The sequence below is a fragment of the Leptinotarsa decemlineata genome, unplaced genomic scaffold, assembly GCF_025532065.1.
Source record: "Leptinotarsa decemlineata unplaced genomic scaffold, Ldec_3_MD MMD2_tig00003736_RagTag_RagTag, whole genome shotgun sequence".
In the NCBI taxonomy this organism is placed as follows: Eukaryota; Metazoa; Arthropoda; class Insecta; order Coleoptera; family Chrysomelidae; genus Leptinotarsa; species Leptinotarsa decemlineata.
In genome coordinates, this window is record NW_027412593.1 from 1,614,075 (window position 1) to 1,641,119 (window position 27,045).

General features: G+C 35.6%; 1 protein-coding gene across 6 annotated transcripts in view; it reads right to left on the bottom strand.

The window, feature by feature from the left end:
- The window catches only part of nompB (intraflagellar transport protein 88-like protein nompB), a 33,788-nt gene continuing 6,743 nt past the window's right edge, over window positions 1-27,045 (bottom strand). For 3 of the 6 annotated variants that reach the window (XM_074178240.1, XM_074178244.1, XM_074178243.1), the window contains 9 exons: window positions 24,650-24,867; window positions 19,780-20,011; window positions 15,379-15,526; window positions 15,114-15,307; window positions 13,821-14,007; window positions 13,504-13,763; window positions 7,276-7,636; window positions 5,384-5,566; window positions 1-195 (listed from right to left, as the gene is read on the bottom strand). In XM_074178240.1, coding sequence (XP_074034341.1) covers window positions 74-195; window positions 5,384-5,566; window positions 7,276-7,636; window positions 13,504-13,763; window positions 13,821-14,007; window positions 15,114-15,307; window positions 15,379-15,526; window positions 19,780-20,011; window positions 24,650-24,867 — 1,905 coding nt within the window. In that variant the 3' untranslated portion in view covers window positions 1-73. The remainder of the gene's footprint in view (window positions 196-5,383; window positions 5,567-7,275; window positions 7,637-13,503; window positions 13,764-13,820; window positions 14,008-15,113; window positions 15,308-15,378; window positions 15,527-19,779; window positions 20,012-24,649; window positions 24,868-27,045) is intronic. The other 3 variants (XM_074178241.1, XM_074178245.1, XM_074178242.1) reach the window with 3 other exon arrangements.

Consider the following 27,045-nt stretch of genomic DNA (forward strand, 5'->3'; position numbering starts at 1 on the left):
CCAAGAAAAATTAACTAATTATTCTAAATATCGAAGATACATGTGCATTTTAGTAGTAGAATTACTTCGTGGTTCACTCTGGCAGAAGATCATCCCCCAATTCTTCATTTCCAAAATCATCAAAATCTAAAGGTTTGCCTGCTCCTGTTCTCGGTCTCATTGGTATCGGACCTAGTGGGTCCATATAACTTGCATCTGTAACAATTGATAGTAATAATGAAAATTCTCCTCAATGAAACGTATAATCACTACATAGTATGGAACAAAGTCGCTTTCCGCTGTCTGTCGCTTTGTATGCTAAGATCTCTAAAACTACGCAACGTATTTTGATGGGGGTTTTTTTGATAGAGTGATTCAAAAGGATGGTTTATAAGTATATAACATGCATAATATAGTAGATAAACACTGATTACTTTAGAGGTTTTTGATGTGATGTCGAAAGTAAACACATGTTTAACGCTAACCTTGCAACCGCTGGCTGAACCCTACGAGATAAATAAAAAACTTACTGCAATATCGTACACATTAAAAAGTTCTACAATTCCGTGATGGTATATGTCTATCTCTTAGGAATAACCCACAATAACCATTTTTCATCGTCGAGAAATGAAGGCTTATTAACAGTATTAATTCAATTAAGTATCTTGAATACATTTTGCGCTTCGTCCTATAGCACTTTATGAATAACATGGGTCACACACGTTTATATCAGCATTGCACCCGTGCAGAGTCGGGGCGGGTCGCTAGTGAAAATAGAATAATATAGAATATCCTTCATTCACCATAAAAAACACAATAGTATTATAAGGTTTTGTCAAATACCATATACCATAAGAATACCACAAAGAATTATAAAAATACCATAAAAACACAAAATAAACAAATAAGCAAATGAGATGTGAACAATTTCAATATAAATATCACTTTCTCCATAGATTGTAACTTCAAAATATTAGTTAGTGTTAGTTAGTTATGAAATACGTATTACAAATATATTGAAAAAGCATACAGTGACTCACTGGTTCAACAAAGGTTTTACAAAAAGGAATTGAGATTTGTCTATATCTAAAAATAGACACAAGGCCAAGATTAAATATCATGATGGATTGGGTTCATTCGGGTCTTTGTTGAAGACATTGAACTGTGGTGTTATCTTACAAAAGACAATGGAATGATAACTAAATAGTAAGGTTTCTTCTTAGCAAGCTTTAGCTTCAGGTTACCATCAATATGTTAAGCAAATTTGAACAATTGACCTTACATATGTTACAAGATATTGAAATATTGGAATGGAAAAACACAGTTAGTTTATATTTGTTGTACTTGATATTTTCAAAGTAAAATATTCAATAACTAAAATGGCTTCCAGTTCATGGAAACTACCCATGGTTCATGGGTAGTTTCCCGAGAATTCACAGATAGATAGTTTATTTCCTCTTTGTACTGTTTTTACATGGATATATAATTGAAATCTGATCCAACACAAGAATTTATCATAACTCGCACGTCTGATATTAATATTTATGATGAGGGGGTGGGTCTAAAGTGAGTTGGTCTGTCATACTGCAACCCGCGAGGGTTTATTGTGGCTCACACCCCTTTAAACTCGACCAAACAAGTCCAGCTTCTAACAAAGCAGATATTCAATGAATTATCTTTCAAGTAGACGGTGAGAGTGAAACTCTACCGAAAAATGAATATGATGTTTCAGGCGACACTACATATTCCACTACATAAAGAAGAACCCTCAAACTATCGACTAATAGCTCTGATTCCAACTATAATATAATAAAAAAATTAGTAAAACTGAGAATAATGAATTTTTTACAGAAACATAAAATCATAAACAACTCACAATTTGGATTTTAAATTGAAAAGAACTCTACCGATGCCGTATTTAATCTTATACATAACATTTATACCAGGATCATTGATGCAGTAGTGGCTGCAGTTTTCTGTAGTATAACCATTTGATTGTGTTGATCATGAAATACTGCCACAGAAACTTGAATACTCTGGTTTTAGTAAACTCTTACCAATGGATAGAATCATGCCTATTGAGTCGTAGTCAAATAGTAATGAAAATTCAAGTTTGAAAAAACTGAAATAAGGAGATCAACAGGGCTCGGTTGTGGAACCAGTTTTTTTCTTGATCTATATGAATGATCTAACATACATTAGGTAGTTTTACATCACATGCTGATGACACAACAATCATCAGGGACAGTTCCAACATTGAAGACTTGAACAAATGTGTTGAGGAATAAATAGGAAAGTATTCAGTTGGTGTGAATCGAATCCTCTTTCGTTTAATACAATAAAACCAATTTACTGACCTTCAAGTGCTCTTCACAAATAATTCGGAAATGATAGAAAACAAAACCTGTGCAACATCTTGAGAAATCCATATTGACAATAAACTCAAATTCGATGAGTCCCATAACATACTCCCATTACAGTGATATTAAACTTCCTCTTCCTCCAACAACTTTGATCAAAGATTCATTCATTTACAATGTCTATAAGATATATAATAACTCACTTGCCTAAATCAAGAACATGGAACCCTTTACTGAATTTTAAATAGCAGTGAAGAACGTTTTGGTGGAAAAGGCCTATTATAATTTGAAGAATACTTTAAAGATTATTTCTGATACATTCACTATAATCTGTTATTTTTATTATTGACATTTTTATACAGTATTAGACTTGTATAAACATTATTTGTGGTCATATTTTTTACTTCATTTGAGCATAATTCATTTAATGTGCAATGAAGTATATTTTCAACATCATCATGATACTAAGTAGGCCTGTTAGACAACGTAAGTCTTTCTTGCTGTAATCTAATAATTGTTTGGAATCATACACCAAAATTAGCATAAATACCAAAATAAGTATAAAATATGGCCAATGATAGGATCTGATCCCATGAAACTGCTTGTATAAAATATGGCCAATGATAGGATATGATCCCATGAAACTGCTTGCAGCGCCCTCCCTTGCGAAAGAGTCAGCAGCTTCATTACCTTCCATTGTTGTCACTAATCTTTCTAGTATTTTTGGCAGTTCACTACCAACTTGGATGTTTCTCGGTGAGAGACAAATGAGAGCCACCTGGTTCCTTTCAATATCTCCGCACGAAATGAATGACATAACATTTTTCATTAAGGAAGTGAGTAACAGGCCCCACCCTAAATCGGTACGACCAATCAGCCTTACATCCTTCCTGTTGAAAGGACTTGAGAGGATATTGGACGGACACATGAGGAGGATGGCATTATACACATCTTCCCTGAATAATCACCAGTATGCTTATCAAACCGGCAAATCGACAGCTTTAGCATTACACAACCTGGTAGAGAAAATCTCCCAATCCCTTGACAACAAGGAGATTACGGTTGGTGTATTTCTCGATTTTGAAGGAGCATTTGACAATGCACTGCCTAAATCAATAGCACTGCCTAAATCTCTGGCTAGGAAAGGTATAGAATCAACGATAACTGGCTGGATTTATGCCATGCTGGTAAACAGAACTGTAACTACGATTCTTCAAGGCGAGGCCATCAGGTTCAGGGTCACCAGGGGCTGCCCTCAAGGTGGGGTACTATCTCTTCTTCTGTGGTCGCTCCTGTGGGTGGTCTGCTTGATGCCCTCCACAGAAGAAAAGTAGATCTGCAAGCCTCTATAGATGACCTTGTCAACTTGGCAAGGTCCACGTCGAGAAGGGTAGCTTGTAATATCCTCTGAAGCACGTTGGACGTTGTTCACAGTTGGTGTGTGGGAGAGCAGATGTCTGTCAACCCCAGTGAAACTGTAATAATCCCCTTCACCAGCAGGGGAAAATTGGACGATCTAACGCCACTTTTCCTCAATAATGAGGTCATTTCATTTGGAACGGAGGTGTAATATCTTGGCATTTTCCTTGATAAAAAACTCACCTGGAACGCTCACTTGGAAAAAGTTTTACACAAAGCCAGACTGTCACTATGAACATGTCGAAGGATTTGTTGAAAAACTTGGGGTTTAGGCCCCAAAGAAATCCATTAGATTCATGTGATGATTGTCAGACCAATGATCACTTATGGTGCAGTTGCTTGGTGGTCGAAGCCTTTACAGAAAATGGCCCAGGCGAAGCTCTCTGGCTTACAGAGACAGGCTTGTCTGGCCATCAGTGGTGCTATGGATATCCTTCTAGATCTACCACCTCTCCACATTTTTCTGGAGAGAAGCTAGATGGAATGCATACAGACTTGTGCACATTGCCAATTGCATAAATCAATTTAATGCAGAATGCCACGGACTGTTGGTTGACACTGGAAGTGACAGCATTCTGGAAATGACCTTTGATTTTATGTCTCCAACTATCAACTTCAAACTGCCTTATAAAGTACTGTTCCCGAGTAGAGAGGATTGGATCCTCCGGGAAAAGTAAAATTTTAAGAGCAGGTAGTTTTTGGTTCACAGATGGATCAAAAACACCTTCCCGTTCTGGTGCAGGTGTTTTTAGTCGCAGACCCAGGACAGATATATCGACCTGCCTAGGAACCTATGCGACTGTATTTCAAGCGGAAATTTATGCTATTAAATTGTGTGTGGAGAGATTGAAAGAATCCAACCTCATACACGAGTCAATAAAAATATTCTTGGACAGTCAAACGGCGTTGGAAGCTCTTGGCTCCTACCGAGCAACGTCTAAATTGGTAGCAAATTGACAAAAACGACTCTCCTCGATAGGAAGACTTAACAGATTGTCTCTGGTCTGGATTACTGGCTTGGAAGGCAATGAGGCTGCTGACTGAACCTGTCATTGGCATCGCTTTAGGCTTTGCCAATCAAACATTGAACACCTGGATGGCAAGAAGATTTATGGACTTCTGGCAGAATCTTCCAGGATTGGCTCACTCCAAGGCGTTTATTCACCCTTCGAAGCTGGATATCAAACAGTTGTTGGACTAAAGTGGGGATGAACTATGATGTCTAATAGGCTTTCTTACAGGTCACTGTCTTTTGAATCATCATATGCAGAGACTCGAACTGTCGGAAGACTGTGTGTGTCGCCTCTGTTTGCAAAATGATGAAACAGCAGTGCATATACTTTGTGCCAGCCCCGCTGGGAACCGAATCAAATTTTTAGAATTTGACCTCAGAGCCGTACTCTTACCATCTGACGTGAAAGACCACTCACCTTACAAACTAATCGGCTTCGTTGAGAAGCTAGATTTATTTGGTCGAGTGTGAACCACAATAAACCCTTGGTTGCGGTGAAGGGTCGAATAGATCCACTCACTTCGCACCCAACCTAACCTAACCTAGGTAACTGGTGTTATATGCCGAAGATTCTACTATTGACTACGAATACAGATTTTATAATAATATTTACCAGCTGTTGGTTGTCCAAAACCTGAGTCACCACTTCCAGCACTGTTATGGGCCTGCAATAATCTGGACGAACGTGACTGTCTACCTTCAGAGTGAAGAGGGCTTCTGAGTTGAGTGTTTTCTGGTACTGGGCTGAATCCTGATCCGGCCCTTGAAGATAATCCGCTATTACTTCTTCTCGAACCTGAGTAGTAATAATACTAACTATTAGGTTATTTCAAAAGTTTTTTCTGTCTTAATGTCATATGTTTTCAACTCCTCCTTTTATTATTGCATGAATACTTTATTCTGAAGTGAAATTGACAGATGAAACTTTCAAGGTGGCGAAGGGGAGTCTTGAGGTCAGTTCAGAAGATACTTAAAATGGTTGCCTTAAACTTCTTGACATATGGACAGCCTATCCGATATTTCACGCAGAACATTTTCGAACACAGTAACGTCAATGGCTCTACAAATATTTATTATTCTCTGCCCTATATCCAATATTGAAGCAGGTTCGGTTTCATACACCTTTTGCTTCAAATGGCCCTATAAAAAACCTCCAAAGGTGTAAAATCTGGCGAGCGGGCTGGCCATTCTGTAGGACCTCGACGGCCAATCCAACGTCCGGAAAAAATATATCCAACTAGTTTCTTGTCTGGAGTAATGTGGTGGTGCTCCATCTTGTTGGAATACAATATCCATATCAAATTTATTAGGATTCGCTTCGACGATGAGAGGGTCAACAGTAGTTTCCAGCATATTCAAGTTCCCCTGTTAAATTTTTATCAATATGGTTTCCCAATATTACGACCCAAACGTTAACTTTTTCTGGATATTGGGTATGTGTTTCCAGGAAAACGTGAGGGTTGGTGTCACTCCATAACAGCAATTTTGTCTGTGAACATTGCCGTTTGAAAAAATGTACATTCGTCACTAAAACAAATATTGTAGAGATAGGTAGGATGCCTTGCAATGGTTTCCATCATGATTTCGCAGAATTCTGTTCTTCGATCAGGGTCATCTTCAGTTAATTGGTGTACCATTTTAATTTTGTATGGATGGTTCCTATTCCTCTTCAAAAGTCTCCACACAGTAGAAGGAGACACCTCACAAACATTCGCGACGGAATAAGTAGACTGTTCAGGATTTACTACCATCTCACCAATTATTTGCACTTGCTGTTCTAATGGACGGATGACCTGGGGGCTTTGTGTTATGTACACTACCGGTAGTTGTGAATTTGGATACAAGTTCCCTCAAATATTTTCTACAGATAAGACGATTCGGAAAACTTTCATTGAAAATCCTTTCGGTCTCGTGAAAGTGACGCGTCGCACCGTAAATAAAAATCGCTTCGATTTTTTCTTCCAATGGACGAGAATTGACCATTTTAAAGATTGTTGACGTGGTACCTTTTCACCAGTAAAACCGAAAACTTAAGAGAATATTCTAAGTGAACAATGATGTTCATTGTCGTTTTTGCCGTTTTTATAAACAAAAAATAATTTAACAAACCTTATCAGGTTGTTGGAACTGCCATATATACGATATTAATGTGTTTGTCTTCAGGGAATTATTAAATGTTCTGCCATTTTGTAGTAGGTGAATATATTAACTTCATATTCTAGAGTTGTGAAGTATTCGTCAGGAGCTTCAAAAAGATGTGTCGCAAGACCCCCCCCCCCCCTAAGTATTCACTGAGATATAACAGTTTAAAGTCGATTCATAAAACGGACAAAACTTCTGAAACAACCTAATATTAAGTGAAATAAAGATTATTAATCATTTATTTTATTTGTTCATTATTTTATATAACTTTCAAAAATAATTCTCTGTTATCCTAGTCAAATCATTGGTCAGTACTTGTTTTCTAAACCTAAATCTCCAACCAAATTATTAAAAAATGCTAACCAGGTCTGCTGCTATTAACCCTTTCCCTGACTTCCTTTGACTTTTCCAATTTCTTCAGTTCCGAAAGGTACTCCTGAGCTTCCCTCATGCCTAAATCGCTACACAATCTAACGAGAAATCTCAAGCATTCGGCGTTTTCCGGAAACTGTTTGTGGATATCTTGATACAGAGTCAACGCTTTGTGCATGTTGCCGCTGCGTCTGTGACAACCCGCCACCATCATGTTCCATTTTGGTTCATTAGGTTGCATTATGGCGGCTTTTTCGAAGTAAGCAAGTGCCTTTTCTACAACTTGCATTTCTATGTAGTAGGAACCGAGCCAGTCGATAACTGAAAGATTCGCAGGGTAATATCTGTAAGACTGAAAGTGAAAAAATAATTATAAGTGAAAACAACAACAATGTATTCTTTAAAAAAACAATGTGAACATTTGAAAACTTTCAATTGTTCGATTAATCAGTCAACTACGTAATTTTCGAATATTCTTAACCTTACTCTATCTAATCGAGCTAAAGAGTCAGGTAACTGGGAGCTTTATAAAACCACTCTAACGACATACAACAAGGAAATTAGAAAGACAAAACGGAGTCTTGGAGGAAGATCTGTGAGAGTATCTCTGATTTACCTCGCAGCACAAGAATTCACAAGATTTTCTCTAGAGAGTCGACTGCTGAAATTGGGTCGCTTAAACGACCCGATGGAACTATTACGACCTCTAGTAAATAAACATTAGAGCTTTTGATAGAAAACCATTTTCCTGGAAATCTGACTCTTGATAACAACAGACCGCCCGTCTTGGAGAGCGCTAAACGCCCAAGAAAGAACGACTGGGACGTCGCAAAAAAGGTTATCACAGCACCGGCAGTTGAATGGGCTATCAAGTCTTTTCAGCCCTTCAAATCTCCCGGAGAGGATGGATAATTCCAGCTCTTCTTCAAAACGGACTGGAAATAATTTTACCTATACTCACAAAATTGTATAGAGCTAGTCTGGCGTGGAACTATATAACACCCTGTTGGTTGGCAGTAAGGGTGGTATATATACCTAAAGTGGGCTGGAGAGACCCACTCCTCAAATCGGTACGACCAATCAGCCTTCCTGCTTCCTTCCTGCTGAAAGGACTTAGAAGGATACTGGACGGACATATCAGGAGGGTAGCATTATATGCTTTATATGCTTATCAAACCGACAAATTCAGCATTAAACAACCTCGTTGAGAAAATCTCCCAATCCCTTACAACAAGGAGATTGTGGTTGCTGTATTTCTTGATATTGAAGGATCATTTGACAATGCACTACCGAAATCTATAGGATTGCCTCTGGCTAGAAAGGGTATAGAATCGACCATAACTGGCTGGATCTATGCCATGCTAGTAAACAGAACTGCAACTACGATTCTTCAAGGCGAAGCTATCAGGCTCGGGGTCACCAGGGGCTGCCCTCAAGGTGGGGTACTATCTCCCCTTCTGTGGTCGCTCCTGGTGGGTAGTCTGCTTAATCCCCTTCACCAAGAGAAGAAAATTAGACGATCTAACGCCACTTTCCCTCAATGGTATGGTCATTCCATTTGGAAAGGAGGTGAAATATCTTGGCATTGTCTTTGATAAAAGACTCACCTGGAACGCTCACTTGGAAAAAGTTTTACACAAAGCCAGACTGTCTCTATAGACATGTCGAAGGATTTGTGGTAAAACTTGGGGTTCAGGTGCCAAACAAATCCATTGGATTTATGTGATGATTGTCAGACCAATGATAACTTATGGTGCAATTGCTTGGTGGTCGAAGGCTTTACAGAAAACGGCCCAAGCGAAGGTTTCTGGCTAACAGACCTTCTTACAGGACAGTGTCATTGGAATCATCATATGCATAGACTTGGACTGTCGGAAGACAGCGTGTGTCGCCTCTGTCTGGGAAATGATGAAACAGCAGATCATATACTTTGTGCCTGCCCCGCTGGGAACCTAATCAGGTTCTTTGAGTTCGGCAGATCCGTACTCTCACCATCTGACCTGAAAGACCACTCTCCATACTAACTAATCGGCTTCGTTAAGAAGCTGGGTTTATTTGGCAGAGTGTAAATAGGTGTGAGCCACAATAAACCCTCGTGAGTTGCGGTGGAGGGTCGAACAGACCCACAAACTTTAGACCTACCTACCTACCTACATTAATCCTCAAGTGTTTTGTCTTATCTACAAGAACGTCAGTTGAAAATGCCTATCCCAACATCGAGTCTCATAAAGGACTGTATTACACGGTCACTGTAAACCAAACCAAAAATTTTTCGAGAATTTATCCATTTCATTATATGTATATTGATTAAGGTTGCAGACGGAAATTATTTTGGAGTTGTGTTTTTTTAAATGGAACATCCTCTTTTTTGTTACACTTCTGATTAGGCCAGGAAAAAATAGTATGATATCATATAAGGTACTATGTACCTAACTATATTATCTTTCATTTCATTGTGGTTTTTTTCAAATATTGGTTTTTTTTCAAATAGAAGTTCTCATTTCAATGCATTCTTTGAATCAAGATAGTTTTGAAATAGCATTTATTTGATTTGCTCACAGAATTCTCATCCGACAGTTGTAATACTTCACTTCATCAAAATTATTTACTGTTCACTAAAATGAAGTTATCATTTTAGAAACTACAATTAATGATGATCTGAAACCCAAGTAGAACGGACAGGCATATGTATATCGAGAAGAAGAAGAACTGAGGTACCAAAACATTCAGGTACCGAATTCAGGTAACCAAGAACGGTAAGAATTCATCTGAGTAGGGTCAGACAACTTCCGAACACTTTACAAATAATCGCCAGATAATGACAAATGTGATTTTGTCGAAACATTGCGAAATTCATTCCCATCGGGGATGACAATACACCACACGGAACAAACCCGAAGAATAATTTCAACATATTCCTGTCCGTGAAAACATTTCTAACCTTTACGGGGAGATGAGGTCATATCGAGAAGAAGAAGAACTGAGGTATCAAAACATTCAGGTACCAAATTCAGGTAATCAAGAACGGTATATATGTAATAACATCATTGTACCCGCACAGTAAGAAGTATATATATATATATATATATATATATATATATATATATATATATATACAACAGGATGACACGTATATGTAAATGCATAACTTTATTCTTATATTTTTTTTTTAGATTTTAGTTGTTGCAATTCTGTAATAATGTTGATTAAAATAAAAATTTACATTCATATTCTGGCAGTACTTCATCAAACATACTATACAATTTTTATTATTATTCAACTGAAACAACAACAAAATATGGAAGACAAATGTATTTCATTCAAAGTAGGTGCTCGAAATGACAACCATCCTGTTGAATACAAAGATCCACCCTTTCTATAAAAGACTGCTTACCGTTTAATAACATTTGAGGCGACACTCTACGAAAAGCAGCCCTTAGTCTCTCCTTTATATTATCCAGTGTGGTTGGCAATTAAAGACAATTGAAATCTGGTGATCTTGCTGGCCAATTTTGTGGTCCTCGCCTACCAATTATTTGGAAAGGACAGATTCAAAACTGTTCGACACTGAATTTGAAATGTGCCCGAGCTCCATCCAATTGTGACCACATCCGTTGTCTGATATTAAGCAGCACATTCTCCAGAAGCTCAGACAGATCATCTCATAAAAATTGTAAAAAGTTTGGTCATATAACTTGTTTACCTATAATTACTCCCCACACATTAACAGACCATCTATTCTGGTGATCCAGGGTGCGGAAAAAATGAGGATTTGCATCACTGTAATAATGGAAATTGTGTCTGTTCACTAAGCCATTGTTATGAAAAGTAGATTCATCAGAAAATAAAATTGTATCCAAAAAGTGTACATCCTCACTAAACCAACACCCATAGACAAATCTCTATTTGTCGATAAAAGTCTATTTCATATAATTCCCGATACATCTGAATACGGTACGGATGAAATTTGAATTTTTTTATCACCGTCTGCTCCATCTGCTTATCCCTGTATCTTTCCCGATCTTACTTTGACTCGTATGAGGGTTTCTATGACTGATCCCGCAATAAGAAATTGTTTTTCTTTATTTCCAATGGTCTATTTTCCTTTTCATAAGCTATACTTCCAGTACTATGAAATTCATGTAGCAATCGTTTGAAAACCAATTTGTTTGGATGATTCCGGTCTGGATTTTTTGTGCATACACCCTCGACGCCAAAAGGCAATTATCTAAACACTCACCAATCGCTAAAATCATATCTATCCGCTCATGAATGAGATAAGTTTTCATTTTCAACAATAATAATTCAGTGAATGTTTTGAATAACGTAAAACGCAATAACTATCAATAAGAATTTTTTTCAACAAGTTGAATAAATGTCGTTTCAAAGCTACCTTGATTCAAAGAATGCAGTGAAATAAAAAGTACTATTTGAAAAAGCCAGAACGAAATGAAAGATAATTGAATTTTATTTTGCCCAGACCAAAAAATACAAGGTTGTCTATTAGAATTAACAAAATTATTGTTGTACATCATGCCCTGAAGAAAATAACGCCAATGGCCACTGGTTGCCATAAACCAATCGTGACTTAGCTAAGAGCGCGCGAATGTTCCCTGCCGCTCTAGAGGCAGCGAGAATAATGCTACCGATTTCGATGGAACTTCAGCGAAATTTCTACTGCATTCGACTACGAATATAAACGCTAGCCAGGAGCGTATAGACATCGACACAGTCAAGTGGAAGTTACAGTGCGGTACGCGAAGTGATTCAGTAAGGCGATAAACATATAAATAATAGTTGAAGTTTTAGTGTTTGTTCTATTCAAAGCGAAATAAAGTTAAGTTTGATTATTCAGTGTAGTCAATTATTGGTCAACCCACAGGGAAAAACATAACATTATCTTTGTCCGAGAACAAGAATCGGGTTTTATCGAAGTCAGTAGCCCAAAACCTTTTTATGCTTTGTTAGAATTCGAAGAATGAATGTTATTCATTTAGATGTTATTTAGTTTCCAATTGTACCTAACATTTTCATAAAATAAATCAATAACTCGAGAACGATTATAGTTAGGTAGATAGTACCTCATATGAAATCATATTATTTTTCCCAAGCCTATTCAAAAATGTAACGAAATACAAGGAGTTCCATTTGAAAAACACAACTTTGATATTCCACTTTTTTGAGCCGTCCTGTAGACTCCAAAATAATTTCTTTTTGCAGCTTTAATCAATACACATAAAATGAAATGGAGAAATTCTCGTAAAAAGTTATTTGTTTGGAGGCCGAAAAGACATATGACATGTAATCCAAATTAGCTTGCGCTGTATAAGCCAATTACGGGGCTCAAAACGAATTGACATTCGACATCAACAATTCAACAACGACAATCAACAATTTGAGCCCCGTAATTGGCTTATACAGCGCATGCTAATTTGGATTACATGTCATATGTCCTTTTTTTGAATCATGCACGTGGTTTCCTCTTCAAGGAACAGGTGGTTTTTTAATTTGTTAATATAATGATATATCATTAAATCTACTATATATTGTTTGTCTGTAACGTCCTGAGTGACATCATAGTAATTTTTCATATATGTTACGTCCATACTTCTTTCAACCTGCCACATAACCTCACATACACTGTAAGTTGGTTTGAATTATTATTTTATAAATATGACTGTTTTTTACCCTGGCCTGCTGCATACCCAAGTATATATATATATATATATATATATATATATATATATATATATATATATATATATATATATATATATATATATATATATATATATATATATATATATATTTCGGCAAAGTCGTTGTTTCGGCAAACGTTGTGAAAATAATCCTTATGGGGAGAAAATACACAGAACACAGAGCGAAACCCGAGAAAACAGCTCATCAATCTTCGAGTTAATATATATATATATATATATATATATATATATATATATATATATATATATATATATAAAATGTGTGTGTACATATAAGTTTGTATGTGATACATATTTGTTTATATATTAGTGTATATATTTTTAAGATTTTAAAATTATAACTTTGGTTTTCAGCTGATTTGGCTTATTATCTCATTGTTTTCTGTCTATTTGTCGATATTCAGATATGTTTTTACTATGTATGAATATTATTAATAAAAAAATGTTTATCGACAAGATGTTACTACACTCTTCTGACAATAAACACATATCTACTCACATCACTGTGATAATGGTGAGCTTGTTGCTTATCACCCTCATTATCATATAACTCTCCAAGCTTCTGGAGAGCCCTTGCATCTGTAGGCACTAAACCAAGAAGTTGCTGATACGTATCTGCAGCTGCTTCGTTATCTCCAATCAGTTCCAACAGATTAGCCACCTGATATACAACGGCAGGCAATAACGCAAGAGAGCCAGAAAATCTCTGAAAGCAACCCAAAGCCTCCACATAATGTCCCTGCCTTTTCAAACATAGGCCTGCAATTATATTATGTCGTTGAATCACAAACTTATGAAAATTTAATATTTACCTACCCAGGTTGAATATTGCTTCAAAAAATGTCGGGTCACATTCCAATGCCTTTTGAAAACACAATATTGCTTCGTCAAGATTTCCCTTTGCCATTAAAGAAGCTCCATAATTCACAAAACCATCAGCACTTTTGGCATTTGCTTTCTCAACAACTTCACCATATTTCACAGCATTGTCATAATCTCCTTGCTGAAAAATTATACAGTCCGTTTTTCAAGCTGTTCCCACTATCACTATCTCGGAAACGACTTTTGGACAAAAGTTTACTATTTTGGGGAATCAGAATATTCTCTTTTCATATAGAGAATATCAGTGGTTGTTTTTGAAATATTCACTAAAAACTAGAATCTTCGAATTTGGTTTTTTTAGTTCTACCGCCTTCATTTCGAATGATATAAAAAAAGGCAGAGGAACTTTCGATAACTGTTTCATATTTGTTATAATCTGATATAAACCAATTTGCAATGTAACCTTTCGTTTATTAGATTTCATCATCAGCTTTTTTTTTAAATATGGACATGTATTGAAATACACAGCTAAATTCTAGACAAACCATGGGACATGGCGGAGTGACAATATATAAGAATAATGAATGTCAACTGTCTCTATATAAGTTAGATCTGAATGATATCTCTGTAGAAGGATTATTTGAGTGTTGTGCAGTATAATATGGAAAATATATTGGTGTGTTTGTAGTTTATAGACCTCCTGGTACTGATCTCAAACTATTTTTAGAATGTTTTGCAAATATGTTGGAAAAAGTTGCTTCTCATTATGAAACTATTGTTATTGTAGGTGATTTCAATATTAATTTTCTTGGAATATAGTAACGGTAGGGCACTCTTTGAGGATTTGCTGGGATGTTATGATACAGCAGTAACAATAAGGTCTCTAACTAGAGTGACTGCAATTTCCAGTACTTGTGTAGACAATATTTTCATAAGCTCTAATATTAATGACTGACAATCAGAAGTAAAAAATCTGAATCTGTCAGACCATTTCTCTCAACACTTGGCTTTTAATATTAAATATAACCTCAAATCTGTTCCTCAACAATACAAGTAATTGCGAAAATTTTCAGACAGAGGAAGATCAAACTGAATCTTCCTCTTGAAGATGATCACTTGGTGATCGAAACACGTGTCGAGGTGTTAAAATAACGGATTGGTTTTGGGAAAAAACTCCAGTAATATTCAATTAATTCACAATATTATTTAATGATTCTTCACTTGAGATTTTCAAAATTTCAGTTAATAAAACTATTTGACGATATTAGTAAAAAATAATATAATTACCAAGTAATATATAAAGCTCAAATTAACAGCTGCATTGATGGCAATATTAGAATCCCTTTCGAAAGCCTTCAGAGTAGCAATAGCTTCTGGAAGCTGTTTTTGTTTCAGGAACATCACAGCTTTGTTGATTTCCAAATCAGATGCTAATCTAGCATATTCAGAATTTTTTATTGTTGCTACACACCAGTCATAACCTACAAAAGAATCAGAAGTATTTCATAACACGAGTGCTTATAAAGGCCCAAGTGTAGTTTTCGAAACTCACCCTCACTAAAAGAGTCTTCAATAAAGGGTGCTATTAGTTTGGCTGCAGTCAGTATACAATATTCTGCTTCCTTGCGCTTTTGATTTTCGTAATTATGTAAATCGTCATTCTGAATGGCCAGTGCAATAAGCGCATCTTCAGGAGAGTCCTATAAGGATATTATTTCTTTGAACCTATTTTTTTATTGAAATAATCACGACTGATGGCATATATGTTATAGTATTTCCAATACCAATTGGAACAGCACAGAGAAGGAATTCCCGCCTCGACATAGGCGTCATCATATTATTTTTCAGTGGTAGTTTTTCAGTTACTTATTCTTACAATCATAACAATTGATCACCCCATGAAAAAGTAATCTCAACTGAATTTTTCCACCATGGGTAATTATGAAAAACTTCGAAATTTAAGGTAGTTGATTTCCGAGTCTAAAATACAATGAAAACACAAATAATCACACCGAATTCTCGTCAAACATATATTTACAAAATAATAGAGGCCAACAAAATTGCTAGAAAAATCAAAATTCTTCTTCGCTATATTCGGATGAGGTGGAATCATCATCGGGTTGAATAACGATCGGATTTATGGAACTTTGCACATAATACACACATCACTATTACCTACTTCATTCACCACTCGCCTTATATTGTCGAGCACTACAGCATTCAAAGTCGGTGACTGATTACATTTCCGCAAGCTTTCTTTCATTGTGGCCCAAACCATTTCAATTGGATTGAACACACAATAGTATGGAGGCAAACGTAAGAGAATATGACCACGTGTTTCACACATCGAATCAATAATATATTCTTTTTTGAAATTACGTTGTTTTATGGTCGCCAGTAATACCTTTTTCGTTGGAATCTTTTCGGGTATTTCCATGTCATGATTTCGCATGAAATCAACAATATTTGCTTTTTTGTGTTATTGTTTGGTATTGTAGTCATAACCGAGAATGATACAAAGCTTTATCTATAACAATAACCGAGTTTGGAGGAATATTTGGGAGAAGCTGCTCACTGAACCAGATTTCGAATAAAGCCGCAGTCATATCTTCGTGGTAATCAGCAGACGAATCTTTTATATTTTTGGCCGACAGAAGCAAAGAGTTAGGTACAAAACCACTTTCATTCCCGGCATGCAAAATTACAACATGTTTTCCCCTTGAAGAAGGTGTGTTCAAAGCACAATACTTGGTTTCGTCTACACAGCCATATTTGACAACATCATGGGTGTCAAACCAAGTTTCGTCGAGGTACATCATATGTCTGCTGGATTCTCGGTAGCTTTTCATTCGCCTCAAATATTCTCGTCGGAGTTGAACAATGCGTGTCGATTCCATCATGACCATCCGATTGTTCAATTTTTTATATTTGAAACCACAAGACGATATGACACCTCGTAGAGTTTCTAAAGACTTGTAATTGTAATCGGGATAGTCGAGTAATTTATACCAAATCATTTCCAAGGTTGGTACTTCATTTTTTTGGTATATACCATAAATTGTTCGCCGAATCACATCTTTTGTAGCACCAAAAACGTTTGCGAATTTTTCATTATTTTGTTTTCGTTTCATTGCATGGTCAATGACATCCTATATTTTAATGACTCGAAGAACTGTCGAACGAGATAGTTTCGTTAACTCGCATATTCTATTCACAATAGCATTCTGTGAAGTGTAACAGTTTTCCTTCTTCAAGCATTCATTAATATAATGAATATAAAGACAAGGGTTAGCTGTTTATAAACCTGAAGTTTTTTGGTCTCATGTGGACTTTGTTTGTTAAATGATGATTATCCTAATTGATTTTTCGGTAATTAACTAGTGGAACCACTACCTGCAAATTAATTTGTCCGCTTTTTAATCTATTGTTGATGTTGACGAGATACCGGGCGCCCTCTCGTCGTAGCATCGCCTTGTCACGTTATGCGGGGTTCTGCCGTGATTGACCTTCTTTCCCTAGCTACTCTTTGGACTTTTCTGGACAGAGTAAATTCAAAAATTCTTTCTGACGTCGAGTCTATAGAGGAGATGGATGTCGAGCTTACGACTCCAACTGACCTCCCGACTCCAACTGACCTTCCTGTAAATTTAGTTCAGGAGTGAGTCTACAGAGGAGATGGATGTCAAGTTTACGACTCCAACTGACCTCGCTGTAAATTTAGTTCAGGAGCGAGAGTTTCTCAACTCCCCAACTCCTGATCCAATAACGGAACCTAAAAAAAAAGGTTTGGTGGTGCAGCCAGGTCGTCTCATCAAGAGCGAGGTACCTTATAAAACCGCCTTGTACCAAATTCTTGAGCGGCGTATGCAGAACCTGTCTCAGGTGGAGGAACAAGCCCCCTATGAGCAGGTTAGCAAACGTTTGTGCCAAGTGATGATTTACCAAAACCAGAGGCGATAAAGCCCGGCACGGTTGAATCTAAGGCATCATCAGGTGTTGCTAACGTGCAAAAACCTTCATATGGGAAGGTTGGCGCAGGTATCGAGGTGGGAATCTTGCACTTTGACTATCCGACTACCTCATTAACGATGAAACAGCAGAGCATATACTTTGTGCCTGCCTCGCTGGGGCCCGAATCAGTTTTTTAGAGTTTGGCAGAGCCGTACTCTTACCATCTGACCTGAAAGACCACTCACCATACAAACTAATCAGCTTGGTTAAGAAGCTGGGTTTATTTGGCCGAGTGTGAATAGAAGTGAGAAGTGCGGGTTGCGGTGGAGGGTCGAATAGACCCACTCACTTTGGACCTAACCTAACCTACCTCACAAAGTTGGGAAAATCGAGTATTGTTTTAATAATTTTTTTTTAAATCTTCGAAGTGATTCAAGGATTGTGTCATATTGCACTGCGAAAAAAGTTTTGTGGAGTACTGGTAACACAACCCTTCTGACGTTTTACTTGATTTAGCCCAAAGGTGTCTCAATGAACTATTCGATTCGCTGAAAAAACGAGAAATAAGCTACACTGAGAGTTGCTAGTAAACATGCTAATTACTCGAGTCAGTGAATATCTATAACAAGCAATCTCCTGAATTCCTTAGAAACTACTCTAATTTTCGAAGATATTTTTCTTTCAAATCTTGGTTTTTTCAAATTATTCTAAATTAGAACAGTCCACTATACGTGGATTGTTCGATAAATGAAGCGACTGTTCAAATTTCGCGAGCTACGTTCGTTCGATTAGCGATTTTTTAACTTTTTTTATGTTAGCACACTCGAACACATGTTTACAGTTTCAACTGTCTAGCATGTTTATTTTGTTGGTGAGAGGCATAAAAGTTAGAAGTGTTTTGCGTGTACGGTAATTTTCTGTTATTAAAAAAAAATTATCAAATAATTTGCATGAAATTTTGTGTGAAGAATAGAACTGAGTATTCAAAAATATTCGAAATGTTGACAGTGGCATACAGTGATTGTACTCTGAGTCAAAAAAATGTTTACAAGCGGTACAAGCTTTTCGCAGAAGGTTGAGAAGAAGTGAATGACGACGCTAGCCGTGGACGCCTCAGCACATCAACAACCAATGTAAATGTTGAGAAAGTAAAGAAAATTGTCATAAAGAATCGTCGAATCACTATTATTGAAGTTGCTGAGGATGTCACTATATCGGTTGGCTCATGCTATGCAATTTTTTCAGAAATTTTGAGCATGAAGCATGTGGTAGCGAAATTCATTCCAAAATTACTGAATTTTTAGCAATTCCTCGCTCAGGAATTGTTGAATGACACCAACAGTGATATAGATTTGCTCAAAAGGGTCATTATTGGTGACGAATCATGGGTATATGTACTTCTTCTAAGGAGCAATACCAAGAAAACGCCCGGAATTGCGTGGAAAAACAATTCATGACTTTTGCTTAATGATAATGCACCTACTCACTCGTTCGTCATTGCTTGTTCATAATTTTTTGGCCAAAAACAACACCATAATCATGCCTCAGCCACCATATTCACCAGATTTGGCCCCGTGCGATTTTTTCTGTTCCCAAGATTGAGAGACCCATGAAAGGAAGGCGTTTTGAGGAGATAAAACCGAATCGTTGAAAGCGCTTGAGACAAACCACAAAGTACATATCAGACCTGCTTAGAGGATTGGAAAAAAACGCTGAAACAGGTGTATTATATCTGATGGGGACTACTTTGAAGGTGACAAAACTTTCGAATATATTTTATACATATTGTTTGAACAATATAAAATTTCATCCCTCCTTCAAATGGTTTCTGATTTTAAATGATATGTAAAAGACAAAATAGTAATTCAAATTATTTATACCAGGATTTACATTCCTATTAGATATAAATATAAAGTAATCTTATGCACTAAAAATGAAGAATAATTCATAGCTTTTATCATTAATAGTGAATCACCAGGAATTCTCTAACTGAATAAAGTACCTGTTCCAAGTTGTATTTTTCTTCGTCTTCGATATTCAGAGGAACAGAAAGTAACAGAGAAAAGGCAGTTCTCATCCTCTCTTTGTCTTCCAGGGCTCTGCAGCAAGTGACTAAATGTAGACCTGCACGATGGCAAGCTTGTTCACTCATTATATACTCCAAGCTGCTCACGGCTTCTTCCCACTGACCCATTCGAATAAACACCAAAGCAATGTTGTGCATAATTTTGATCCTGAAATCAGATCATTTCGTTCTGTATCGAATGATGAGTGTTTCAAAAATGTATTGAGTTTCAAAAAGGAATTGAAAGGCACCAGAAAACACGTGGTTAATGAATAATACATTTTATAGTTTTCCCTGCTAGATGAGGTGTCAATTGCCATTCACTATAATGCTATATTTATAATAAAAAATGAGAAATCAAACTTTCTATTTTTTTATACCACTTTGTATTTGTAACTAACGTTACTGCAGTTTCGTCCTATGTAGACATTTTCAAACGAATACAATAAACTGACATGATTAACAATGTATATCCTTATATACCTATAAAATCACACTAGGTATAGTCGAAGTAAACGATATTGTGTACATTTAAAGGTGGCGGCACTCTCAACGGTCAAAAAACCAATAGATAGATAGATAAATAGATAGATAGATAGATTATCTTTATTAGTTCTTTGGTACGGGTGTAGAACATGTCAATGTATAAAGGAGTATGATAAAAATTATAAAAAAATAAAAAAAATAAACATAAAAATTATAAAATGAATATATATATATATATATATATATATATATATATATATATATATATATATATATATATATATATATATATATATATATATATATATATATAAATAAACACATTGCATACTACAAGACATTTCAGACAAACATATAGTACAATAATAACATTGTAAAAGTATACAAAACAGTCAGACAAAGAATATAAACAGGTAGACAATTCAAAGTCTATCAGCGAAATATTCTTCTAATGAATAATAAGCCTTTGATAAAAGCATGAATTTTAGTTCCTTTTTCATTTTTCTAACAGGCAAGTTTTTGATGGAATCAGGTATTTTGTTATAAATATTAATCACAGAAAAAGGAACAATTTTCTGTACAAAAGAAAAACGTGTCATTAAGTTGAGAAGACTGTTTTTTTTGCGGGTATTATGAGAGTGATTCCTATCAAAAATTTCAAATAATGACATGTTTTCTTTAACAAAAATAACACATTCATACACATACATAGTTGTAAGAGTAAAAATCCTCTTTTCAGTAAATATTTCCCTGCAACTCTCTGTTCTAGGTAGATTGAAAATTTTTCTCAAACATTGTTTTTGTAGAATGAATATTCGCTGAGTGTCCACAGACATTCCTCAAAGGATGATACCATATCTAATGCGACTTTCAACGTATCCATAGTATGGCAGTAGTGCTGCATTTTGAGAAATATTTTGTGATATGACTCTCAAAGCAAAACAGTATCTTGATAAAGTTGTTGCAATATTATTTATATGACTCTTCCAGTTCATTTTTGAGTCAATTGTTAAGCCCAGAAAAGACAATTGAGGAGAAGATTCCAATGTTGTTGATCCATTACTGAGATTACAAACACTACTAGTATCATTTCGTGTAAACGTTATGGCATGCGTTTTATTGGTATTCAATTTCAGATTATGGGCTGAAAAGTAGTTTTCTAGCAGGTTCAGGGAGGAAAAGATATTGGTTTTTTCAGAAGAAGCATTATCTGAACTAAAAATCACAGAGCAATCATCAGCATATTGCACCATAAATTCATTCACAGCGTCTGATACGTTATTAGTATATAATATATAGAGTAAAGGACCCAAGATTGACCCTTGGGGTACCCCTCTGATTATTTTCTCTTTAATTGATGTTATTAGTTCGCCGTTTATTTGATCCCTTTGAATCACGCACTGCCTTCTATTTTCCAGATATGATTTTATTAATTTGAGAGGCAAACCTCGTATACCATAATTTGACAACTTGACACCCAATATTTCATACTCAACACTATCGAAGGCTTTTGACAGGTTCAAATTAACAGCTGTTGTAATTTTATTTTTGTTGATGGAATTTATTATGTTACATAAAGCCTGATAGGTTGCTCTAATGGTTGATTTCTTTTTCCTGAAACCATTCTGGGTATCAGACAGAAGATTATTACCTTCCAGAAAGGTTATTATTTTCATGTATATACATTTTTCAAAAACTTTACTGATATTGGGAAAATGTGCAATAGGTCTGTAGTTGTTGACCTCACTTTTTTCGCCTTTTTTATATATAGCTCTCACATATGCTATTTTAAAATTATCTGGAAAAATACCCGTTGAAAAACATAGATTAATTATATGTGATAAAGGCTCACGAATCTCATGTGCTATATGTTTCAGTAATTTGACAGGGATTCCATCTTCGCCTACTGATTCAGTGTTCTTAAGGTTTTTGATAATGTCATATATTTCTTTCGAATCAACAGGTTTGAAAAATATGCTTTGTTTGTAAATGGGAGAGGTTAGAAAACCACTTTCATGATTTTGATTTGTAATATTTGGACAATAGAAATAAACCGGCAGCGTACTAGTCAACGTGCTGTATTGGATAATTTTTACTAAACGAGTTTTATGATTGGCTGAAGAGTCACAAAATTAAATTTGTAGTCATGTTATGGTGACGAAAAGAAATCGGGGAATGCGGGGATGGCTATCGCCGTCGTGTTCAGTTTAGGAAGTGATCGCGATTTGAATATTGAAATTAGATATTGGTGCAGTTATAATTGCTTAAAATTTTTGTTATCTGTTCAAAATGTGGCGTCCTTGGACAAGTACTAATAGTAATAACGAGTGTGATAACAACGCAGACTTTTTCTAGTGTAGTGATTCCAATAGCAATGGTGAACAATGCGAAAATGAGATACCAGTGAATAAAATTCGGATGCATTTGAATATTGAAACACAGAGAGTAGTTTTCAATGTATATAAGAATCTACATCTCGAGTTTACTTTCGAGGGAAACAAACTATTACAAACAACATCAGATTTTACCGTACGTAAAATAGTCAAAAACAAACCATATGAACACAAGACGCGATGTAATACAAGATTACCAAAACCTTTAGATATTCATCTAATAAAATCATTGAAGAAAACAATATACGTCTGTTACAAAAGCAATGAGATTACTAAAGTTGAAATCACAAGGAAGAAATTGAATACTTCCGACCATAACGTGAGCTGCTGTAACAAAACTCTTCAGAATTGAATAGAGAAACTAGGATTGAGACTTTAAAATAACGAACAAACGTCAAACAGTTATGGAAAGCAGAAGAATAGTGGAACTGCGTAACAAATACTTAGAACAAATAACTAAATATAGAGAAGAACAACGGCAAATTTTCTATTTGAACTAAACTTGGTATGACACTCACGACACAGTTACGAAAGGGTGGACTGATGGTTCGAGAATGTGTACGCCTAATATGCCTGCAAACAAAGGATTGCAACTAATCATTGTGAATTGCGGAGGAAGAAAAGGATGGGTTCCGAATTCTTTGAAATTATGTGGAAAAAATTTGAGGACTGCAATGTTGACTAACATAAGAACATGAAAGCTAATATTTTGTAGGAATGGTTAGCAAATATATTGATCCCAAATTTGGATGTGAATAGTGTAATAGTTCTTGACAACGCTTCCTATCATACCGAATAAAAGTTTGAGGAAAGACGGAATACAAAGTTTTTTAATGGATATCAATTTGTATTTTGAAGGTAACTATATCAAAAACCAACTACAGACAAAAACATTAGAAAAAGTATATGCCCTTGGGAGTATTGCTGAAATATATGGACACACCATACTGGGACTTCCCCTTATTTTTATGTTTTCAATCCCATGGAGTTGATTTGGGGAAAATTGAAACAAAGCATCAGGCGTAAAAATATTTTTCCAAAATTTGATGAGAAGGTTATAGAGCTAATTAAAGAAGTATCTAATATTACCAAAGAAGACTGGCAGAAAAGGATTAAAAAAGTAATTTCAGTTGAAAAAGAATATATGGAGATTGGACACTTCCATATATTAATGGTGGAAATAAATTCATTATTGATTTAAATGACGACAGTTATAGTGGAACAAATAATATGGAAGAGGAATTATCAGAAGCTTTCAAAGAAAGTTAGTGAAGTGTTTTTGAAGTGATCAATTGTGTGTGTGAGCTTATAAACTTCATACTTCTCCATCTTGTCCACTTTATCTTTTGCATTTAAAATGAATTTAGATAACCTCTGGCATGCGGCCTCTGTTTTCTTTCCTAAATATATTGAAGTTACAAATTTCATGATTTCTGATGGTTTGATCTGTACGTAAATTTGAGGATTTTGTTCTACCTGCATAATTGTTTTAATTTTCCTATCTAGACTGTAGCAGATAAACGTAACGAGAGTTTTCTGTGTAACATTGAACTCAAATTTATTATGATTATGTGTGATGGTCAAGTTTAAGAAATTAATCTCTATCTCTATCTTTGTTTCGAGTGTGAACTGTATGTTTCTATTAAGTTTATTCGTAAATGTCACTAATTGGTGACATTTACCTCTGATAGTACCTCTGATACAAGCGAGAATATCGTCTATACATATCTGTACCAAAAATTAATGTTTTTTCCTAGGTCGGAATTCATTATACTGGTCTCCAAGCTATATATAAATATGTCCGCTAAAAGTGGACTAACTTTTATTCATGATTCATGTTAAAAAAATGATGAATTTCAATTATTATTTTGTTTCACAATAGGATGAAAATTATCATTTATTATTATTGTTATTATCAAATAACTTACCTCAAATTTTTCTGACTTGAAGGTACCTGATCCAAGGCCATTCTGAACATTTTTACTGCCAGTTGGTATTGACCTTGTTTGAAGTAAATGTTGCCCATATTTACTTTCAAACGATAAGCATTTGCGAACATTCTGTTCTTGGTAATCATCTGATAGGTATTTATAGCTTCTGTGTAGAGCTCATTGGCAGCATATTGATTAGCTAATGTGAATAATACCTGAAAAATTAAACAAATTTTCAGTTAAGAAACTGTCCGAATAAATGACTAAATGAAATAATTCTGAAGACTGTATCAAGAGAGATACATACATATAAGAAAATGAATAATTCGAAATAGAAATTTAGAAATATTCATCTCTCTCCCAGTCGGATCTGGTATATGCCTACAGAAAAATAACTACTTTCCCGGCTAATCCACGCTGGTCATTGAATTATATCTGACGACAAAGGTTAGTCTCGCAGATGTTTCTAGTTCATCCAGCAGCAGAAACCATGCTGAAATTATTCGAGTTGATCACCTACAAACTGGTTTCGAGGTATTACCTCTCATCAGTGCATTGCCAAACAGCAAAGTGCCTGGGACTCGAATAATTTCAACGCAGCTCAACTGCATGTATGAAAACTTCGTCTAAGAGAAAGATTTATTCACGTGGTATTTACCCGAACCTGCTTTGTAAGTACGTGGAGAATGATGAATGTTTCGAGATTTCTTTTCTGAAATATTTATTTTTTAACAGCATGAGACACGGCCGGTGCTATGCTGCGCAAACCAAGGATCTGTGTTAGAGACAGAAAGTATACGGAAAAAAGAAATGTAAACTTTTTGAGAGTCGAGCTTTGGGTAGAACTAAGGCAATCGAAGGGTCTAAATGGTATGAACTATTTTTATGATTAATTTTGTAGCAGATTGTCAAAAACAGTGTTTGTTATACGTAGAATATCATATCTCGCCAATTCAGATATTGGTATGACTGTGCACTTTTTATTCCGTAATACCAGTGAATGAATGGGGACTTTTCCCAGCGGAATTTTGAAAAAGAGAAATGCGGCTTTTTCCTTCTTGTTGGAAGATTGCTCGCGTTCAGCCTATTCCCAAAAAGGGCAAGGAAAATCTTCCGAATAACAAACCAGTCGCTTTGCTATCAGTGATATCAAAAATCATGGAGAAAGTCGTAAACCACCATATCCTCAAATATTTGGAAGGCTTCAACATCTTGAGCGATCATCAATATGGCTTTCGGAAACAAAGATCAACAGGCGACCTTCTATCGTATGTCACCCATATTTGGAATAATGCAATCGAGAAACATGGAGAATCAAGAGCTGTTGTGCTTGATATTTCTAAGGCTTTTGACCGTGTATGGCATGATCGTTTGCTGGCCAAACTTCGATGCTATGGCTTGTAGGATCATTTATGTGTATGGCTCTCCAGCTTCCTGAAACAACGTTCCCTGCAAGTGGCCATCAATGGATATCTCTCGAAAACTTTCACCATCAACGCTGGTGTTCCCCAGGGATCCATATTGTCTCCAACCTTCTTTTTATTGTATATCAACGACTTATTGGAAGAAACCAAGAATCCAACATATTGCTTTGCTGACGACAGCACACTTGTCTCGTCATTTCATTTGGATTCCAGGACATCGGCTACGAAGGCACATAATAATAATACTTTATTTCCGTGTAGACAATATACATTGTATAGGAATAGTCAATAAAAGAAATAAAAATAAAGATAAAAACAGAGTATAAGAAACATACAAGTTGAAACAACACCTTAAAACTAAAATAATACCCTACTTATCTAATCTAAAAAATTCATTCAATGAATAAAAACATTGTTCAATTAGAAAACTCTTTAAATTTCTCTTAAACATCACATAATTATGTTCTTCCCTTAAATGATCGGGCAGTTTGTCGAATATTTTTATTCCAATGTGTTCTGGTGCAAATGAAGTTATTCTTAGTCTTGCATATGGCACATGAAATCTATTTTTTGTTCTAGTGTCATAGTGATGAACATTTTTATTCATTTTGAAATGTGTTTTGTTTTTGAATATGTAGCTGCATATTTCAAATATATAAACAGATGTGAGTGTTATGATGTGATAATTTTTGAAAATTTGTCTGCAAGATTCTCTCCTTGAGACATTCGCAATACAACGTATAATGCGTTTTTGAGCAATGAATACGTTATGAGTCATGGATGACCCACCCCAGAAGCAGACACCATACCTCAGTCTTGAATCAACTTGAGCATAATAAATGCTCATTAGTTGAGTGGTAGTTAAAACTGTCCGCAGATTCATAAATAGAAATTTCATTGAATTAAGGTTAGAAATTAGATGCTGGCAATGAGCATTCCAGTTCAAGTTTTCATCAAGAAGAATACCCA